The sequence below is a fragment of the Amyelois transitella genome, chromosome 15 (assembly GCF_032362555.1).
Source record: "Amyelois transitella isolate CPQ chromosome 15, ilAmyTran1.1, whole genome shotgun sequence".
NCBI lineage: Eukaryota > Metazoa > Arthropoda > Insecta > Lepidoptera > Pyralidae > Amyelois > Amyelois transitella.
In genome coordinates, this window is record NC_083518.1 from 2,692,250 (window position 1) to 2,715,099 (window position 22,850).

Genomic DNA, 22,850 nt, shown 5'->3' on the forward strand with positions numbered 1-22,850 from the left:
CAGATGGATCACCGGATCTCCTCTAGAGAGGATAGGATGCAATCGTTACCAACGCGAGGACAATGATAATTAATCCAAGCGTGATACCTAATCCTCTATAAGGTTCCAACGGAGCCATTACAAAATTTATAACCCAAAAAATTTCCTCTAAATATTCTCGCAGCGATTGTTTATAAAGGTACTCAAATAAGTAGTTTATAAATCGGTTGAGAACCTATAAATTCGATTATGGTTCCGTTTCTCTATGATAAATAAGCGATTTTCCATCCCATTATCCCAACAACTAAACTTAAGGTTCTAACGGAGACACTACCTATCTACAAAATTTTTATTAACCTTATATATATCGCTTTGAGTATTTTTTAACATTTCTTTAAAAAAATCTCAAAGCGATTGTTTATAAACGTACTTGTATAGCTATTAAATCGGTCGAGAAACTTTAAAATCGATTACGGTTCCGTTTATTTTGGCTGTCGAGAGTACTTGTATAGCTATTAAATCGGTCGAGAAACTTTAAAATCGATTACGGTTCCGTTTATTTTGGCTGTCGAGAGCACCTGCGGTTCGTCCTCCGATATCTCGATATAGATCGAATGATCGCACCGCTCGGACAGACGAGTGTTTATATGAGCTGCTTATTGTGTAATGAGCGGTAATGTTCAGCCAGATGATTCTGGCTGAGAACAAAGTGTTGGGAAATATAAGACATATTTCACTTAAGTATATACTTACTTACCTCAGGCACCCATTAAAATGGCGCGCAGATCTATATCACCTAACCTCCTAATTTCCTTAACCTTAACCCCCGTTTCCTAATTTCCTTTTCAAATTTCCTCATATTAAATTCCACATCATATTACCTATGCTAGGAAATAATTTTTATTTTTTTTGTTTAATTTTTACGCTTCCCTTCAGTTAAAAAGTTTTTCGATACTTATGTAGGTAGTACCTAGGTACTTATCCGTTGGATACCTACAAGTTTAAACTTCTAAGTTTTTTCGATATTTTTACAGTTTCTCCAACTTAGAGTTGGCGATAGTGCATAGAGGGTGTAAATACCTACCTAAGTAAACAAAATATTTGTCTGCGGAAGATACTTTACTTATAAAGAGCTTTCTCAACGAAAAATCAACTTTGCGTGTTGGAAATGATATCATGCGGTCACGATTTTTTTCATTATTATTTATTAGACTGTAGATGCCTTCACTACCCTTAATGTACTTAGTCGTTAGTAAACTGTTCAGAATACCTAGGTACCTTCTTCAAGTTTGAAACCAAATTAGATGAGAACTATCCGTCGGCCCTCAAGCTTAGGTTGCAAATCTGTCGGAATTTTGTTTTAAGTATTTAAATGCGATTTTATCAACATTATTGGAGGAAAAGTATGTAGGTACCTACATATAAAAAATCTCTAATGAAGGTAGTACATATTTGCCGTAGAAGTAGATTTGCATTGTTTAAGATGAATTTAGAATTTCTTATATTTACGAAGAATTTTATACCTAGGAATCCCTTACTAATACGACAAGAAGAAACATAAACCAATCGGCAATTAAATTACATTCAACTTGCATACCCATATAAAACCCATTAAGTGGTATTTTATTGTAAACAAAACAACTGTTAACTCAATGCTGTACAGTACCAACTACAATACAAAAGCTTTAGAGACTCCGCCCACCGAGTTTTATCCAATCACAAGCGAGATGAAACCACGCCCACTGCGCTTGCGCTTCGGGAAATTCGAATGCGCGTTTCAGTTTTAAAATCGCTGTCAATGAGGGAGGTTGTATTCAGTTTCAATGTGAAAATGACGTCATTAAATAGTGAGCAGAGTTCGAATAAGTTGAAGTTTAGTGTTGAGAGTATATTGGCGAATGATTCGGTGTCAGTGAGTGAGTCAAGACAGGAACCCCCGTGTGCAGGGTGCGTGGCCGCTCTGTACAGATGCTGTAGGGATGAGCCGCCTCTTCTGCAGCTGCCATTGCCGCTGCCGTATAGTCATTTGCATCCGGCTTTGAGACCAACGACTGGTAAGTCGTCATGGCATAGCGTACCCTTTTATCAAGGAGCATTTATGCTGGAAGAAATTTCTTAAGAAATATGTAGTGTAGGTACTAGGAAAGTTTCTCCTTTGTCTAAATTCTAGTTGTATTTTTTTCATTGATGTAAATAAATAAATAGGTATTCTCAATTCAATCTATTCAATTGGTTCTCAAAAAGTCGCCATTTTTTTTTTCTAAATCTCTCATGGCAGTACATACAAATGTTAGTTTGTGATTAATTTAATACTTATTGATTAGAGCTATTAAGCTCCGACCACTTTAAAATCCCGTTTTCTCCCGTTTTCGCAGGAATTTTCAAAAGTCCTTTAGGGTAAGTCCGGGGTAGTTGGCCATAGTTTTTTCTTAGCTCTACTAGAAATCAAATACTTATATTTTTATAATTATATTTATTTTTTATTAAACTTTAAAGAATCAACTTTGATATTACAAACATAAAAGTAACAACTTCTAATGAGAACACCTTTATAATTAAAGTTTTTAAAAAATCACAAGTGGCCATCTCTCCCGAGGTGTCCGGGTGTGATGGCCAAGGCATTAGAGGTAAGATGGCCATAACTTAATTCTAGGCTTATAATTACTTTTTGGTCTCATTTTTACTTTTAAGTCTTCTTTTCTCTTCGCCACATCTGGAGCACATCGTTTCAAATGCAGTAGTGTTCGTGAACCCAAAACTGGTACACTGTACATTGAAGCCAGTCTTCGATGAGAAGTGTTTCACCACATCCACGACAGTTGTCTTTTTTGTCTAACTTTCTGTTTTTATTCTTATCTGGCAGCATTTTTAATGGAATATCGTCACTATTATCAGATAATATTCGAATGGCTTTTCTTTTTACACATTGAACAGTACCTTTTCTTGTCTCTTCCTTTTCCTTCTTTTTTTTTGACTCATTTTGTTACGTTTTCCTTTTTTTGACTTTTTTCTGCAGTATTTTTTCTAGTTTTGATGTGTTCTTCCGATGTCAATAGTGTTCCAACTTGCTTTGCTCGTTTACGCACTTCAATCAATTTTTGTGGAATAGGTGATAGGTATATCCTGTAAAATTCGAGATGGGGTGTAATCTGGATCTTTACTGGATGAAACCTCTTTCGGAGTGCTCGGATGTGAAAGATTAGACGTATTGGCAGTTCTTACGGAGATTTTTGATCTTTTAGAACTGATTACAGGGCTATGGTATGTTTCACTTCTTGATTCATGAGAACACCCTGGTGCAGGTTCCTTTTCATTGTCCACAGCAGATGCACATTGGGAAAGCTCTTGTGTAGCGGAAGTATTCGTTGAGTCACTAGATTCTTGAATAAATGCGTAATCTGGCACCGCTTCTGGGTTGAGAGGATACACTCCAGTTGATGAACATCATTTCTGTACCATAGCAATAGTGCTAATTGCAGTCGGTATATGATGGCCATATGGCTATCATACACCGATTACAATTGGCCATCTCTCCTTCTTTTCCGTGCGAGATGGCCACAACTAAAACAATTCATGACACGAAACAAATAATTCTGAGGTAATAACGTAGCATTGTTTGTATACTTTGCAACAAATACAAATATCACCATTATTTTCAGAAACTGACACCACAGTTGTATAAAACAGTTGACATCAAAATAATATTCACAGTAGTCGAAAGAAAAAACAAAGGATTTACTTACTTTTTCTTTTTTTTTCGCCAAATCTTTTGCCGTATCGTTGCTTACACGGACGACGCGCGGCGAACTAAACGGTTAACAGTTACATCTAGTCAACGAGTCCCTGAAATATTTCCATAGGCCATCTCTCCCCTATGGCCATCTACCCCGGACTTACCCTATTAACGGATGACACCTAGTTCCAATCTACCTTCCTGCCAAATACATATCTACTTACATAATATAATAACGTCTATATCGGTTGTGGGGTAGACAGAGCCAAGTCTTGAAAAGACTGACAGGCCACGTTCAGCTGATTCCTTCCTGCCAAATTTCATCTTTATTGGCTAAGTAGTTTTTGAGATTTCGTGATCAGTGAGTGAATGAATGAATGTTTTTCTTTTTTTATATGTAGACATAGATACTATTAACATTTTCAATCGTCCAATTTAAATTCAGTCAAAAGTCGGTTGACCCAATAAAGGATGTCTGGCGTGAAAATTTGGCCAAATGTTACGGACGCATCTTTGTGTAAGACACCCAACCCCGTTGCAGATTCCATTGCAGAAATATTCTTTCAGATAACCCTCTAAAATTATTTTAGTAGGTATAACTTCGTAGTACCTAAGTTACTACTTTTTCAGTTGAATTTCGTCTTCTATTATTTTAATTTAAAACACCACTAAAAATATTTTTATAGGCTTCTTTGTGTTCTTCGTGTAGGTATCTACCTATAATCGCTCATGAATCAAAATACCTACATAATATAGGAAAGTTCCCTATCTTCCTTTTGGAATTAGCCCCGATTGGGTCCATCTATGACCACAATATAAGAGTGCTTGTTTCCTTACCCTATACTTACCACATACTTACTTACTTGATGGAATGAACCTAGATTAACCCAACCTACTCTGAGTAGTTTTAAAAAATCCGAATAAGTTCAAATTTGAATTTCCTGAATTCCGTAAAAAATAACTAAGTTTTTAATGCAGTGTCCATTCAGTTTTTCATTTTTCTTTCATCTATCAGTATATAAACTAATACTTAATTTTGCATTAGTGAAATAAATTAAGTATGTAATGTACCTACCCTTCAAAACGTCACGAGGAAACTTGCACATTTAAATGCCTCAATTCAATGTGTAACCAATACCCTATATTCTTACGGTAACAGACATCAGACGTTTAATGTACCTAATGACTTAAACTTTTTTAATCATTGATCGTGGTCTCATCCGAATCTTCAACTCATCCAGAACAAGCGGCAGGGATAGATTAAATGAAAATGTTATGATCATATTTTGATTCATATATATATATATATATATATTTCGTAAGTGAAGGAAATAGGTAAACCGTACAAAGACGGGCAAATTTTTTAGTCTAAGGTTACAAGCAAACTTGTCTAATGCGTCGTCTAATTGTTTGCCTGCAAATCTTGCTGCAAGCTAAAAATATTGTGATATTTCTGCCTGGAGAATATTAATTATATATATGAGATTGTAGTTGTCCAATAAGTTGATTTCTGTGCCTAAGGCATCGAATTTTTCAGTTATTTTCTTATTATCTCTTATTTTGTTGTGTTCTGATTTATTGAGAACAAATTCCACAAATATACATCATTCTTTCCAGTGTACCGCCTCCCACTCCCCTCGTCGTCCCCACCACAGCAAACCAACCCTCGCTGTGACGTCACTTCCAGCGGGAAACGCAAGCGCTCCTGGTCCAGGGCCGTCTTCAGCAACCTGCAGAGAAAAGGCTTGGAACGAAGGTTCCAGATACAGAAATACATCACGAAGCCTGATCGGCGGCAGTTGGCAGCTACCCTCGGGCTTACTGATGCTCAGGTTAGCATATCATAAAGCCACATACATACATACGTCTTTGTCCCTTACGGGGACAAGGACAGAGCCAACAGCTTTAAAAATACCTACTGAAAGGTCACGTTTAGTGTTAACGGTATACCTTGATGATGGTATTGGACGGGATATGTTGTAGGTAGGTATATTTATCATTCAATGTTTAATTTTATGAACATTCAACCCTTCATCAAGAAATATTTTCACTCGCGTTTACTAAAACGGTTCTAAAGTACGTCAATGGGTTGTAACGATTAAGTTGAAATTTGGAATAAATGTGCGCGCGGGTGCAAAATTGATCAACCTGGGTCCCACGTCTGGGAAAATAAGTTTTTTGTCTAGGCTTTCCCAATGTTTAATGAACTGCTGAAAATAAAGGCTTGCTTGAAGTTGCAGATTGCTGGTGACGAATCAAATAACACAACGTACCTACTATAAAATTTCACTGTAATTTGTACTGTTAGCACTATAACATAAATATGCAAAACATTATAAACAAAGAAGTGAACATTTTCAAAAAAATATATATTATATTACATAAGGCAAATTGTATACCTATATGTATAAATGAGGTCTTATATACTGCCTTATACTCGTAACAATCTGCCGTTGGTACTGCCTATATAGGTAAATTTGTCTTATATTGTCTTAAATAGATACCTACAATTTTTCTTATGTCTTATGTACCATCTTTCTAATGTATTGTTTTATGTACGATCTGTCTTATGTATCACGTGATTCTGACGTGTGGTTCCCAGCACCAAAATAAAAAATTAGGACCTCTCCATCTCTTTCCCATGGATGTCGTAAAACTGGTGACTAAGGAATAGGCTTATAAACGAGATTTTCTTTTAGACGATGGGCTAGCAACCTATCGCTATTTGAATCACAATTATATCATTAAACCAACCACCAAAGAGCTGAACGTGGCCAAGCAGTCTTTTCAAGTCAGGGCAATGTCTACCCCGCAAAGGATATAGTCGTGCTTATATGTTATGTATGTCTAACGTATTGCCTTATGTACAATATCTATACTAATATTATAAAGCTGAAGAGTTTGTTTGTTTGAACGCGCTAATCCCAGAAACTACTGGTTCGAATTGAAAAATTATTTTTGTGTTGAATAGACCATTTATCGAGGAAGGCTTTAGGCTAAATAACATCACGCTGCAACTATAAGGAGCAAAGAAATAATGGTATATGTGTAAAGAAATAAAAAACGGGAAAAATTATTCATCCTTGAGGGCTTCAATGATGCACAAAAAAACAATTTCACGCGGACGAAGTCGCGGGCACAGCTAGTGTTTTATATATCATCTGCAATTTGTAGTATCATCTGTCACAGGTCAAAGTGTGGTTTCAAAATCGGCGTATGAAATGGCGGCACACCAAGGAGGGGCGCGGCGGCGTGCCGGGTGCTACGCCCCAGCCCCCCAGGCAGGACAACGAGGATAGCGAAGATATCGATGTGGATACTCTTAGCGATTAATATAGAGTAAGCTTATATCGATTAGGATATCATGAATATGTGTAAATACCTATATTGTCGGGTCAAACGACTTTCAACATTATTTTCTTTCAGAATTCACCAATAATTGTCGAAGTCAAGCAATAGTCTCTGTTTTTATGTGTTTGTAACACATATGTAATACCTACTATCCCTGTCTGTTACGCTTTCACGCCTAAACAACTGAACCGATTTTGATGAATTTGGTATAGAGTAGACCCTGAGAAAGAACATAGGCTTCTTTTTATTGAGAAAAAAGGGCGATAAGGGGTTAAAAGGGGGGATGAAAGAAGTCGCGGGCAACAGCTAGACAGTGATAAAAACGGGGGTTCATAAATGCATGTGGATATAATTTAAATCTACAGTAACACACTGCAAATTTCAATGTACAAATCTATTATATCCTATTTAAATTTTTATTCGTCATCTCATCTGCAAAAATTACCGTCTATTCCACTATAGCCATTAAGTTGCCCCATGGTGTGACAACTGACACGATTTTGTCCCAATTGTCCCATGGGACAAATGAAACTAACGAAATAGTCTGTTGTCCCACCATGGGACAATTCAATAGGACAAGTGGAATACACAGAATATTTTAGTCCCAAGTTATTTACCGAAGCATTCAAGATCACAGATAAAATTAAGACTGAGTGATAGGTATTAGACGATAAAATTATGTCTTGTATGTATTAAGACAATTAGACATAAAAGCAATTTTTAAATATAATTTGTGTAAATATTCTAGTAAGTGTAAGAAAATATTAGAACGAGTAAATCGAGTCATTAATAATAATTAATATAAAAAACATTGTAATGTTCTATTATAAAATAAAACAATGATTTTATTATTATGTATTTATTACATTTAATACGAACTTATAATACATAACAGTTGCTTAAATACTCGCTTTTAACTATGTACACTTTAAATTACATTTTATCAATGGCAGTCCGATACAGGGAAGTATTGAATTACGTTTTGTATTTGTTCATTTTTAATATAAAAATCTAATAGACTAACAATATTAAAAATTTCTTAACTAGGTGGTATGATAAGTTTTGATGTGAAAGAAAAAATCTTTTAATAACATTCTATAAAGAATTTCTTACAAAAATTGACATTAACACTGTAGGCTATATTTTGATTGGAAATTATGTGAATTAATTGTGTAAGTATGCTTTTCTGGTGAACGCTACAAAACTCAATATTTATTTATCTTTTTAAAATTTATTACAAATAGTTAGTGGCCCTAGTTGTAAGAGAAAACGGTGCCATACAAATTGATAAGTGATAAAAATGTGAAAATTCTGAAAAATTTGAGTTCATGTTTGTGTTAATTTAAAAATTATTAAATTTAAAAAAATAAAAAAAACAAGCGGCATTCTGCGTATAAAAGTTTTAATGAAAAAGTCATGTATGTGACTTGTCACAATTGTTAGTCTACCCGCTTATTTATTTTTTCAAACAAGTATTTCCTTCATATTTTACACACGAGTTTCCAAAGATGGACATTTAATACTTTTTTCCGATATGGGAAAACCCCTCGAAAAAAAAAGTTCAACATACAACTGAAATATTTATGCTATCTCAATAATCTACCAACTTAATCTTAGGTTGTTCATCTGACTCTTCCCTGTAATCGTGATGCCTGTACTCACTTGAATGTCCTTCCCCGTGTCTCATCCCCCTGTACCCTCCCCTGTGCCCATACGGCCTCCTCCTATTTGAATAACCTTGATCCCATCTACCATCATGCTCATACCGATTGAAATTGTCCCCTTGACGGCTATTAAAATCCCTACTATTAGGGTACCTCTCAAATCTGTTAGGATTATAGTTAGGTCTATTATAATCGGTTCTGTTTTCGTTGTATTCGCCTTCCGCTTGGCGTCTTCTTGGGTTGGAATAAGAGCTATTTTCGCTTGTATCAGATTTCTTGTAAGGTACGGTGGCGAAAGTCCTGTTGGTTTCCCAAACTGGTATAGGTTTTGGTGACGGGCTTTTAGAAGGGCTCCGGTCTTCTTTTGGTTTGTCTGCTTGAGAATCTCTGTGAAATGAGATTTGTTTAATATTTTTGATATTCACACAGCGAGAAAAAGAAATCGAATGTACAGATAATAACTCATTTAATGAAATTGTATAAGTACATATCTCAACTGAAGGTAGAAAATCTTGGTATCGCGTAGGAAGAAAGGCGCGCAATAAGCATAAATTCATTTTTTTTTTTTTATTAATAATTGTAGGATACTTCGTATCGCTTAATAATTGTCAAAACGTATGGTTTAACAACATTGGCGTCAAATAAATTACTTAAAACTAAGTTTACTGCCGCTTCCAAGGCGTCATAAAAATAAGCAACTTACCTAGAAGATGACCTGGAACGGCTACCATCGGAGAACTCCTCGCTCGATCTTCTGTTCTGTTGATGTCTCATTTCACGTTGTCTGCAAATAATAAAGTAACCAATCATACATTCAAACATATCAATTAATTTATGTCTAACTGACATACAACGCAGTGCTGAAACTAGAGCAATGTAAGTTGTGTAAGGAGCACTAACAGAATGTTTTCTGAAATTCCCAAAGGAACAGGAAACACTGGCTCTTACTTCTAATACCGAGTAATCATGAAAACGCAAGTCTAAAATTGAAAATTAAGGTGCGTTTAGATATAATACCCACAAAAACAAAAAACAAATTTTATTTCGTTAATTAAATATGTTGTGGTGTCACGAATAAATTTCCGACAGACACCTTCAGTTGTCTATGGCTGTCAAAGGTTTAATTATTATTAGGCAAAAGATGTCCCCTTCGTGGTGGTCGAGCCCAATGATTTCGCTGTGATATGTACCTACGTGTGTGTATTCACTCTTAGTCGCGACCAAGTAATAAGGAAATTAGCTTAAATTTTGATTATTTTTGTTTTTTTCTAACATTTCGGGTAAGGAAGAGAGCTCAAAACAGATGTAGAATAGAATACAATAGATTTATTTTAAAAATTGGATACAAGGTATCACTTATTGACTTCACACCACTTAACCCTAATTATAACTACTACCGCTTCCAAAGCGCATGTGTAGAAGAAGCGGCGGAACAAACTACACTGCAGCATTTTCATCGGATGTCAATATACAAATATAGATCTCTTAAATCTAAAACATGGACGAATGCACATTGTCTACATTAAAAAAATGACAACGTGTGCTAGCAACTCGCCCAGCGCAGATTGTAAAGTCGATCAAGGGAAAGATAACTCACCGCCTCCTGAGCTTGATGGCGAGCTCCCTCATCTCGTGGTCGCGGCGCGCCTGGCGGCGGCTCTCGCGCTCCAGGCGGGCGGCCTCCGCGCGCTTGTCAGCTTTCACTGTTAATACAATCATCGGGATTTATTTTTTTGGGGTTTTTAATGTATTATCAACCTGACACCTTAGCAATTAATCTTATCTTACCCCTCAAGAACATAGACAAGACATATTTTTTTTCTATTCTCTCTAATTATTTGGATATCCGAAATGATAGAATGGGAGATATGTTAAGACATTTTGACATGTCAAAGTGCGTGAATAGGGGGCTAACCATTGGATTTTTTTTTCTAATAATAATCAATCAAATGTGAATTGCAATTTGTGCACAGATTGAATATAATCTTAAAATATATTGGACACAATATTAATCTGTTATCCGTTTTACAAAATTGTTTTTGGCGTCAAATTTATTCTACACTGCGGATCTTAGTTTTAAAACTCACGTTGCCTTGATAACTGCGCCTGCATCTTCCTTTTCAATTTCTCCTTGAGCGAAAGTGTTTCACGCGAGGGACCCTGAAAATATAAACACTTAATCAATCTTATGAAAGTATAAATACAGATGTTTCTAGTAATGTCGAGTTAAATTAATTTTCATAAAAAGTTTTGTCCGGATTTAAATATGCTATTGATAGTTTGGAATGAAAAAAAGGCTATTTTATAATCAAAGACAAAATTTTACAATCGTTTTTTTATTAGAACGAAAAGTACTCTTGCATAAATTCGTGAAGAAAAATTTCATAGATTGCATTATAATAAAATTGTGAATGTGTCCATCAATCCCATGACTGCAATATTTTTATTCTTGGTCAAAAGTACACGGGTTTAGGTTTTTGGACACGAGATTTAACGCGATCATAATATTTACAATAGGTAGACAAGAACCCTGTGTACTATTAAGTTTAGAAATTAATTCTCTTGAAATTATTTGGTGTGAGGCATGCAGCTGACAAAAACTGGTAACACCTAACCAAATATGACATGTAGAGGTTTAATTTGTACGCTCTAGAGAGTACTTTAAAGAGACCTCGACCGCCGCCGATAACCGTCATGAGAGAGTTTGAGTAAGATTGGAGAAGGAATAAGACTGTCATATAACTTAGAAGTTAGTTAGGACTAAACCTAATTGATGTGTTAAAACTATTAGTCAACTAGTTTTATTAGTAGCTCCCATACTGATCAGGTAGCAAAGAAAAAACATAGTGCGTGCCATTGACGTACAAAAAAAGGCAGACGGAGTTTTATGATACGACGAAATGAAGCACCAAAGCACCAATAGGATGCCGGCCCACTGTATATTATCACACACTCTCACCAATAATAATGTGACAGTCGGCCGCCATTACGTCATAAATTATCTCATGAAATGGCTACATGTGTCACTCACGCATGCGTACAACGCCGCCATTACGATACTTCACTTTTTTTAAAAGCAACACCCTGTCCGCCTTTCTTTTATACGTCTATGGTGTGGGCCAGCTGCTTCCCGTGATGATTGTAAAAGACAATCAAGGGAAAGGCTAATTACATTGGGATTCTTCTTTTAGGCGATTAGGCTAGCAACCTGCACTATCCGAATCTCATTTCCAACACTAAGCTATCCATCTAAACGTAACATTTTCGAGAATGTTGACAAAAGAAGTGACATATGTATGTAGGTATTTTGTTAAATATTCTTTGTACGACACCAAGGTATACCCAATATTGTACTTGCAGAACTCTATAGGGGATATATAAAGGTAACAACTAATGTAGGCGGCTTAAACATAAGCGTACGATGTAAACAATGATTCTTACTGACTTTGGAGATGGATCCAGACAATCGTATCTGATTCTGGTTTGTGTTGGGCTTAGTGCTTGCCGATCTGAAAATAAACATATTTCATTTTAATATCTTTTATTTCTAGGATCTTCATCTTGAAAACATCATGATCACTACATAGTATAAAGCAAAGTCGCTTCCCGCGTACATACAGATGTATGCTATATCTTTAAAACTACACAACGGGTCCTAATGCGATTTTTTTAATAGGAAGAGTGATACACGAGGAAGGTTTATATGCATAATAATGTATTAATATATTGGAGATCCACTGACAATTTTAAGATTTCTAATATGAAGTCGTAAATGAACACATTGCGCTTACATTGCAAACGCTGGCTGAACGCTGAACTCTACTAATTTATTCTGCTAGAAATAGAACTGAAATTGGAATAATAGGAATAAAAGGTCGTCTTGCATGGTATGCATTTTCTACGCTGTTGTTAAGCTGTCAATTAATACACTGTTTATATGTATGCCAAGACTAAACTACACAACGGATTTAGATGCAGTTTTTTTTAATATATAGATTGATCCAAGAGGAAGGTTTATATGAATAAATGCTACCCGTGCGAAGCCGGGGCGGGTCGCTAGTTCTCTATAAATTAAATGAGATTCAAGATGAGACCAAAACATGCTATTATAGTTTCACAGTCACTAGCGACGTCACGTTCATTAGTACTTACCTCTTCTAGTCTTACATTATTTAGTTTAGCTTTTCCCCGCAGCTCTGCTTGTGTCAACTTAAATCCCGAAGATTTTTCGAAAAAGTTAAGTAGCCTATTATACTAGTATTCTGGCGGTTTGGCTGTGAAAGCTTACATACAGACAGACATGCGCATTTGTAATATTAGAACCTATGAACGTATGAATTTCTCAACTATTATTTGCACCGCATAACCAATTCAATTTGAAAAATCCTTACTAGTAAGATCCTGTAAGACCACAATACAAAATAGAAAATATATGTACATACATTTTCTATTTTATCATGTTATCTTGATGCAATAGTTTTTATTGTTTACCTGCGACCCGCCCTGGCTTCGCACGGTTAATATTAATTATCTATGATATATTTCATACACACTTGCACCAAAAATACTAAAAAGGGGGGATCCTTTTGTAGTACTATCGGCGTTGATATTAAAAAAAAATCCTAGAATGCAGGATTTAAACCATATGCATACCAAATTTCATTCCAATCAGTTCAGCGGTTTAGCTGTGAAAGCGGAACAGACAGACAGACATTTTTCTATACATAATATAATCTCACTTGTTTTGTTTGCCATCGCTACTGTCCGAGTCTAGTGACAGTTCGCTGGAAGACTTGTCCTCGGCCCTGCGCCCGTAATACCGGGGAACTGCGCCGGCGCCCGCCCCACGATCAGAACTTAAAAAAAATGTTTGACGGCAATATTAAAAAGTGTTTTATTAGAAAATAAATGTTTTTTTCTACAATCTATATAGTCCATTTACTAAAGTAGGTAAGGTAGCCCACAAGAATCCCAAGTCTATTAGCATCTCCCTTAGCCGCCTATTACGAAATCCATGGAATGATATGGCGCAACTCTATACTAAAGTATTGGAAACCACACAGCACACTAAACATACTTTATTAAAAAAATATATTATAATTAATAAAACAAAATGGACCATAGTTGATAGTTACTCTTTAATGATAAAAACAACTCTTCCAAATAACACAGATAATCTATTTTTAAAACTTACCTTTTTAATTTTATCAACTTAATATATAAAACAGGCTTACCTTTCAAACGATTTGGACCTGGAGTTATTACGCTTGTCATAGCCACTAGTCTGACTGTAAACAGTAAACAAATATACATTATTCATCATGAACAACATACTATCTTTCTGTAAATATAGTACTTAATTATTGTGGGTACAACTAAATACAAAAAATATATTATTAACAAACAAGTAATTAGTACAAAAATAAATATATACAGAACAGTTCACACAGATTGAGTTAGTCTCGAAGTAAGTTCGAGGCTTGTGTTACGAGATACTAATTCAACGATACTATATTTTACTAAAAATACTTATATAGATAAACATCCAAGAACCAAACCAATCAATCAGGGCAGGTTATAACTACTATATGATACTATCAGCCATAAAATCGTTATATGTTTGGTGTTAATTGTATGTTTCATGAAACATGTTGTAAATAGTATGTTATTTTGGCCATTTTTAGTTATGTAACCCTCTGTAAGATTTTTAACCATCAAGTCTGACTTTTAAACGCCTCAGTCCAAAAATCAAATTTGGACCGAATAAAATTCTTGACACAAAAAAAGGATAAAAATACAAACTTTTCACGGCTCCGCGACCGTCTGTTCCTGTTGTTACGCGACCTTGACCTTGACCTCGACCTTCTTGGACTGTATGACCTTGACCTCGACCTTGAAGAATACGACCGAGATTTCCTCCAAGATCGGGATCTCGATCGAGAAATAGAACGATTTCTCGAACGTGATTTAGAATGTGATCGTGCTCTTGAATTCGATCTTGATCGTCCTGACCCCCGTGACCTTGACCTCGATCGGGATGGTGACCTCGACTTTGAGTGGGCAGATCTCGAACGTGATCTTGAAGGGAAGTGTGGTCCCATTGGCGGTCTCTCGGATGAAATTGATTGCCTGTGAATGAAAAAGCTTTTTTTAATAATAAATAAATATTTTGATGAAATCATTCAAAAAATATTCGAACAGATTCATTCATTCTCATATGGATAACATATTTCTTACCTGGGTTTTGGTTTACGAACAACTTCAGAATACAGCGGTTCCTTTTTCAAATTTTGTTTCAGTTTCTCAGAGTACGTCGGTTTGGGAGGCAGTGGAGCTGTAAGAAAAAAAAAACAAATAAATTTACTAGTCAAATCAGCTGAGCATCTGTGTTCAGGGTATCATCTTCTTTTGACCTCTGATGCCTTGATGTGCTAATATTTTACAGATATCATCACTTCTAGAAAACTGGCCGCAAGGGACCCTGCCATTTACAAGCTGGCGTGTTGACACAAAATTAAATTTCATAATACTGCATTAAACAGGAGAAACCACTTTTATTTTTATTTTTTTATTTACTAACTAGCAACCCGCCCCGGGTTCGCACGGGTGCAAAATTATAAATGTTACTAAACATAAAAACCTTCCTCTTGAATCACTCTACCTGTTACAAAAAACCGCATCAAAATCCGTTGCGCAATTTTAAAGATTTAAGCATACAGACAAACAGACTAAAATAGCTACTTTGTTTTATACTATGTAGTGATAGTGATTTATGTACACAGAAAACATCGAGACAGATATCGGGAACAAAGAAGATGACTCACGTTCATCATCACCGAATGAGGTGATGAACTGTATGGCGTGCGTCTCGGGGCTGGAGCTGCGGCTGCGGGAGGCCGAGCGCGAGCGCGCGGCGCCCGCGTCCACGGCGTACGACGGCGGCGACATCACGCGCGTCGCCAGCTTCTTGTCGCTAAGGGACATTCATTATTTTTGAAGACGGCAGTACACATAGATAGCGGACTCAAGGCCTTGAAGCATCGTAGGGGTGGGTACAATACGCAGAGATGCGGGAGAGAGAGATAGATAGATAGAATATCCTTTATTTATTACACATAAAATTATAATAAAAATATAACTTACCTATCCTAAGCTTATGCTAAGGTTATGTAGAAAAGTTTAGCATTACCAGTGGTTCAACTGTGAAGGCATACCAAACAAGCTTATTTTCGCATTTATAATATTAATTTGGTAAAGGGTCAGGTCAAAAGTACCCGAAACCGCCGAGCTTGCATGAAGAGAGTTATGAATGTGGATGAAGCAAAGGAAGTATGCAGAGATCGTGGCAAGTGGAAAGAGGTAGTCTCTGCCTTCCCCTCCGGGAAATAGGCGTGATTTTTATGTATGTATGTATGGATTATAATATTAGTTAAAATTGAGATTAACTCACCGGTGCGCTCGTCTCTCCCTCCTGCTCTTACGTCCAGAGAACATAGCTTTCTCCTTTTCCTCCCTTAGCAACTGTTTCTGATGCTCCGCGTCGTCGGCGTCCCCCGTGAGGAACGAGAAGAGATCGCAGCCGGCCATGCCGAATTGGGGGCCCACGGAGTTCAGTGCGTGCGCCTGCTCTCAGAAAACGTTTGTTAGTTTTTTTGTTAAATACTTCTGGATGTTGCAAACTCCTTTTGTAGAGTATAAGTTCCCGACATCCGTCGCAAGTTGAATAAAAATTCTACTCTATGTGCGCTGCGCAGAAGAGGTTTTATATACGAACAATTGGCTTCTGCCAGCTGCCAGCTGTCGGCCTAAGGTGTTGTATAATATATCTTTCCGAATTAAACACATTCACTGGGCGTACGAATCCAACATTAGCTCAAGTTTTGAAAAATTAACCGCTGCTTGCGAAAATAATTCCAAATAGAACAAAAATTGATTACCTAAACAGTTTAAAAGAAATCACGGTTGGCCACTGTCTCGAAATTATTGCCCTTTTTTCATTGCATTATTAATGATTTCATTTATTTCATTATTAAATCATAACTTAGTAAATAAATTAACTTACTTACACATCTGGTGATTGAATTAGATTAAGATTTGAAAGTTTCGTGAGACAAAACTCTTATTTCATATATTCTTTTTATGAAAATAATTTCGAGATAAGAATTTATGAACTTAATATGTCATAACAATGCAAGAAACTCATTTGTAAAATGCTCACAAATATGGAAAAATTTCATATAAAGCAGGTGGCAATTAAAAACTTGAATCTGTGCTGATAAAAGCTGAAACTGATTTTAAAAGAAAAGCAAATGCAACAGGCAAAAATTAAAAAGTTGCACTACATTGCATAACACTAAATTTTGTCTTAAAAAAATATTACAGAACTGAACCTCACCTGTGAAGAATCCATCTTGTTCACATCAATACTGAGGTCCACATCAATGATTTCAAGATCGGAATCATCATCTGATTCTTTCTGTTCCACTTTTTTGACCTCAGGGCCTGTAACGAACACTAGAGCCATCAAAATGGTCTAAAATCACCATACTAAACAAATAACTACCCGCATCCAAACTAATTTATTTTTCTTCAAGTTGGCAGCAGTGAAAGGTAAGCTGAATCTACCGTTAGAGCAAGAGGGTTGGGCGCCTGGATCATTATAATTGTAGCCTATAGCTGCACCCGTCCCTTTCTTTTCGTGTAGCTTCTCTTTCTGCATTTCCTTTTCTTCTATTGTGACGCCAAATTGCTCCTCGATTGCAAGTTGTTGCAGGAATTTGTCTTCACCTGCAAAATTTATAAGTATGTTAAGAACATTATGTGAAGTAGAGAATTATTTGAAGCAACGTTGTAAGTTTTTTTTAAAACATTACTAAGTTAATACTTTCCAATATTGTATTGTGTATCACTTAAGCATGTTTTTTGTGCTGGTGTTATTTAATTCAAAACATACAAACAGGGAATATAGAATGGTAAGGAAATTTGAGAGCTATCTATCCCTCTTATAAGTTTTTATACTGTTTTATGTCAAAATGAATAACCAAAGTAGATAAGTTAAAGAAGCTTGATACTTACTTATCCCGAGAAAGGCATTTTGAGCGAGAATTCTGTATCTTTCATAGTTGCACTGCCTCTCTTCTGTACTCAACTCTTCAGGTGGTATGTCCGGGTATTTCACTTCCGGAATGAAGTCTAAGTGTGCTCGGACATCAAAACGGTCAATCATATTACTCGGGTCACCTTGCCATGGCATCCTGGAACAAATTAAGGAGTTTCTTATTGAAAAAAAAATACATTCCACTAGACACATTCAAAATAAATAGGTAGGTACTCAGATTTTTCGACAGGATATGTAACTTCATTACTCGCACTAGCTAACCAAAATAATTTGGTAAATAACACAGTGGGCACCGTGTATCTCTTTCTAACAGTGAGTCACTATTATTGTAAGGATTTGAGAATGTGCATTTGGTAACTAATGCAATAACTTTTGGAAAAACATACATGATAGCTGGGCCTTCCCCGGCCGCTGCCACAGCTGGGTCCAGATGAATTTTGCAAGGCCGTCCATGAAGTTGCAGGAATTGCGTTGGTTCCGCTTTCTGGCAAATAAATTATGAAGGTGTAATAATAGGTAGGTAATAAAATTTATTATTATAGCAAAGATCGGATGCCAATTGTTATTTATGAATATTTAACATTAGTTTGTCCAACATTTATTTATATCTTAATAAAATTCATGAAGGATATGTAAACTAATAATTACGATTTTCTCGTAGAAATCCTTCCGACGCTCAGCTCGTCGCCGATAGTCTACTATCATTCCGCGGATCATCCGTTCTTGTTTCCTTGCTTCGTGCCACATGTTTGTAAAATAGTTTCAACCAAATATTTGCATGAAAACTAAATACGCTTTACTTTATTCTACAAGATAATTATAACGAAAATTCTCAAACGAACGCAATAAAGAACGCCATTTTCGTGCTTTTTCTTGACTTGACAGTTCAGCTTGACATTTTGTTTTTTTTATTTGACAGACAGTCAAGCCAACGATGCTGCACACCCTGCGTCAAGGGATTTGTCGAACGATAATTTTTTGTTATAATTTATTTATTCATACAATTTGTTCGACTTTTATATTCTCGGTTTCGCTAACGAAACAAAGTGATATTTACGTAATTACAATCTCAACATGCTGTCATCGATTTTGCAGCTTTATCGACAAAGTTCACAGATTTAAAAGCATTATTACAAAGATTTAGCTTTTAATGATCAGGAGATGCCTGACAAAGTTCTATGATAATAAACATGAGAATTACGTTTGCTGGTGATTGGTATGGCGAAAAAAAGTCAAAAATAAAGAAAGAATATTATTATTTTATTTAACAACATACATAAAAGATTCTTCATTATCTTCAGTGCTGAAAAACACTTCGTTCTCTGTTTGATTTGATCTACAAATGCTTATCCAATCAATAAGTTCTTCAGACATTCCTAAACCAGCCAATGTTTCTACCATGCTTCTACTGGTTATCATATAACTTCCTCTTTTGATATGTTTTTTGAAAAATCGCCATATTTCTCTGTGTTTTTCTGCATCTAAAAAGTGGTCCAATGTATTCACAATTATAATGTCCGAATTGTGGACTATGTCACTGCATTCCAATATGTCTGCATGAACTACTCTTATTCTGTCAACATCCATTGAATATTGGTTAATAATTCTTTCTTGTATATCACAGCATTCTTTGTTCATTTCTACACCCACAATGCTCCCAGCATTAGAAAAGTAATATGCCTGAAAGAGTAATAAAAGTTTAGTATTTCAATTGTATGTAACAGACAGAAGTATTCCATTAAAAAAAGGAATACTTCAGGTTATGTCCAGGCAAGTTGTGGTAGCTCAACAAATCAGGGTAAATGAATTAATATAATGGTGATGTGAACAACAACTAAAATACCATTACTATGGTACTTAAATGACTTATATCCACACTCATAATAGAGATAAAATATTTGTATGTTTGTAACAAATAAACTCAAAATAACAGATTTTGATGAAATTTGATACACAGATACAATTGACCTTTAGAAATAACTGAATATACATATATCCATTTCAGTTTGGTCCAAAGGTTCGACTGGCAGAGAATGCCTTGTGGCATTAAGTCCACCTGTTATACATTTTACATGCATAAAGTTTAAGTAAATAAATAAATAATAATATAAAAAGAATAGTAAATGATTATTGAATAGGTATTGTGGGATAATGTCTAACATACTCCATACAAAACTGCTCCTAATCTGGATCCAACATCTAATACTTGTTTATCCTCTAAGTCTTTTGGCAGAAGATATTTGAATATGTATTGGGATGCTCTTCTAGACGTAGAGTGAGACAGCAATATAACTTCCTGAAACAATAAAATCATATTTAAATAGTTATGCTTAAATTTATGAAAATTATACTTGTAATTATCAAAATTCAGGTAAGTAACTGAAAAATGTCACCAGCGCATTACTTTGATGCAATAACTCAGAAGTACCTAGATGATTTGATAAAATGAAAACAAAATTAATGAATCAACATGTACCCATTTCTGATAATTTAAAAAAATAGAGGGTACTTCAATATATTCTCAACTATTAATAAAAGAAATTAAAAGCACAGCATACTATATTTTTATAGAACATTTCGACACCAACCTTAATATTCCTTGAATTACAATCTGCACAGTAGAACCGTTTAAGTTTTCCTTGTCTAATTAGTTCATCTACTTCAATATCATCATAGAGAAACTCATCCACGTGACAAGAGTTCTTCGTGGTTACGTCAGCTTGATCACCAACAGTTGGCGGGGTAATATTTTCTGAATCTAGTTCACCTTCAAAAGGTATCAACTTCTTAATGGTTTTCCCAATATTTTTCAGACATTTTTCTGAACGAATCAACGACTTCTTTGTCTCCAAATCTGAAGTTGTAAAAATAAAAAAAAAACATGTATTTTTATTCACATTAATGCATATATTATAAATGCAGAAGTTCCTTTTTTACCTTTTTCTTTATTATTCAACATGATATATTTTTGGAGTAAGAAAAAGCATAAGGTTCTATTAACCTAGGCGAAGCCACAGACGAAAGCTAGTTTTTTAGAATATTTAAAAACTACCTTCACAAAATGTACTCAAAATTGAGGTTATGTTAATTTAAATTAACATTAAGTTAATGTAAAAAAAGTCAACAGTAGAATTACATTATCTCTCAGAAAGTTCAGTTAGACTTACCTTTTTTAAAAGAATGACTACTAATCCACTTTTCAATTTGATCCAATTCTTCAATGTTCAGTGCAGAAAATATTTCTATTAATCGGTATTTTACATTTATAATACTCTCTTCAGACATTGTTAGATGATGCGATAACCGATGTAATAAACTTTATTCGAAATGTCTGCTGCAGAATAAATATTTATAATATATTTTAGCTAAAATTAAAAGTGTTCAGAAAGAAATTACAGAAAACGTTTTTTCTGCGTCAGTCAAATTATAACCACAGATAATAATATAAAATGACTCTCTTTGACGCATCTTTGACGACATTGAGATTTGAGATTCCTATCGATGTCGCGGGAGGGAAAAGGATACTGCAGTGTTACTAGCCATTCCCAAATTTTCGCCAATTATTTTGTAGGTCCCTCAAATTATCATCATAATTTCAGCCGTAGGACGTCCACTGTTGAACATAAGCCTCAATAGAAACAAACAGAGACAGGAAAATTATCATGGAAATATATAAAAGTCAAGATACAATAATACAATAATTAAAATAAAACATAACAGGAAAAGCAAACTACGATATTTCAGAATCCATAAATTCAATTAATGTGCTGTAATTTCTCTTGATGATGAAATAACTTATCATTTGGATAAAAATGCGCACTCCGAATTACTCATTGTACGAGTCGGGAGGTACGTACCTACTTGTTAAACACGAATAGAGCGTTCATGTTGATCCGTTGGTGGTCGAATGGATACAGTGTCAGAGTTAAATGCGCATGGAAGCACAGGTATGTTTTAGTAATAACCGATATGCTTTCAGTGATTTTCGGTAAAAATATAATAAAGGTTAAGAATATAGCAATGCAAATATTAAAAAGTAGCCTTGCCCCGCAGGTTCTTCCGCGTGAATTTCCCTCAGGAAAAGTAAATTAATACTTTGTGTAAAGGATCATTTCGCGTACGAATTCGCAGACAAAAACTATCTAAAGCACACTTAAAACCATTATGAGAAGGATAGTGCCTAATACCTTTCATGAAAGAAAAATACTGTTTTCGTAATATTTGCTACAAACAACTACAAGTCAACTATCGTGAATAACCTAAAATAATAGTTTAAAAAAAACTAAAAAACTACGCTTTATTGCTAATCAAACTAAAAAATAGAAAATAAAATTTAAAGACAAAGGAATTATAAAACAGTAGTAGCAAGTCGAACAATCGGTTATAGTCAATTACCTCCGATTAAAATTATAACAAAATTAAATTTATAAACAAAACAATTGAAATCTGAGTAAAAAGCGTGGGGTGCCTGATGTAGTAAATATTAAAATCATTCTATTAGCATATATTTATGACAAGAGAGTTATGAAAATGAAGTAAAATGCACCCCACGCTTTTTACTCTGATTTAAATTGTTTTGTTTATAAATTTAATTTTGTTATAATTTTAATCGGAGGTAATTGACTATAACCGATTGTTCGACTTGCTACTACTGTTTTATAATTCCTTTGTCTTTAAATTTTATTTTCTATTTTTTAGTTTGATTAGCAATAAAGCGTAGTTTTTTAGTTTTTTTTAAACTATTATTTATTTTCTATTTTTTAGTTTGATTAGCAATAAAACGCCTAGTTTTTTAGTTTTTTTATACAATTATTTTTTGGTAGAAGTGTTAACTTCCTACTACTTCTACTACGCTGTATAACTATCTTAAAGTTATATGTGGCCTGATTGGATTAAATCTCATAATATTCTCATCATCATGATTCTTTTTTAGGCGATGGGCTAGCAACCTGTCACTATTTGAATCTCAATTCTATCTTAAAGCCCAATAGCTGAAGGTGGCCTA

At 35.0% G+C, this 22,850-nt stretch overlaps 3 protein-coding genes across 3 annotated transcripts; 1 reads left to right on the forward strand and 2 right to left on the reverse strand.

Annotated features, from left to right (window-relative positions):
* Positions 1-1,775: 1,775 nt before the first annotated feature.
* Positions 1,776-7,931, forward strand: LOC106135708 (homeobox protein DBX1-B). The gene is made up of 3 exons (XM_013336075.2): positions 1,776-2,033; positions 5,330-5,544; positions 6,902-7,931. The coding sequence occupies exons 1-3, from the start codon at positions 1,778-1,780 to the stop codon at positions 7,043-7,045; spliced, it is 615 nt and encodes a 204-aa protein (XP_013191529.2). The 5' UTR covers positions 1,776-1,777; the 3' UTR covers positions 7,046-7,931.
* LOC106135709 (CLK4-associating serine/arginine rich protein) lies at positions 7,907-18,791 on the reverse strand. Its single transcript, XM_013336076.2, has 16 exons — positions 18,494-18,791; positions 18,232-18,329; positions 17,803-17,981; positions 17,353-17,514; positions 17,123-17,229; positions 16,178-16,350; positions 15,552-15,700; positions 14,965-15,061; positions 14,530-14,856; positions 13,962-14,015; positions 13,467-13,583; positions 12,173-12,236; positions 10,815-10,887; positions 10,325-10,430; positions 9,431-9,511; positions 7,907-9,114 (listed from the first exon to the last, which is right to left on the reverse strand). Exons 1-16 carry the CDS (start codon positions 18,590-18,592, stop codon positions 8,655-8,657), a joined length of 2,346 nt encoding a protein of 781 aa, XP_013191530.1. The 5' UTR covers positions 18,593-18,791; the 3' UTR covers positions 7,907-8,654.
* A 293-nt stretch (positions 18,792-19,084) lies between these two features.
* LOC106135710 (uncharacterized) lies at positions 19,085-21,451 on the reverse strand. Its single transcript, XM_013336079.2, has 4 exons — positions 21,013-21,451; positions 20,434-20,699; positions 20,010-20,141; positions 19,085-19,525 (listed from the first exon to the last, which is right to left on the reverse strand). Exons 1-4 carry the CDS (start codon positions 21,128-21,130, stop codon positions 19,106-19,108), a joined length of 936 nt encoding a protein of 311 aa, XP_013191533.1. The 5' UTR covers positions 21,131-21,451; the 3' UTR covers positions 19,085-19,105.
* Positions 21,452-22,850: the final 1,399 nt, after the last annotated feature.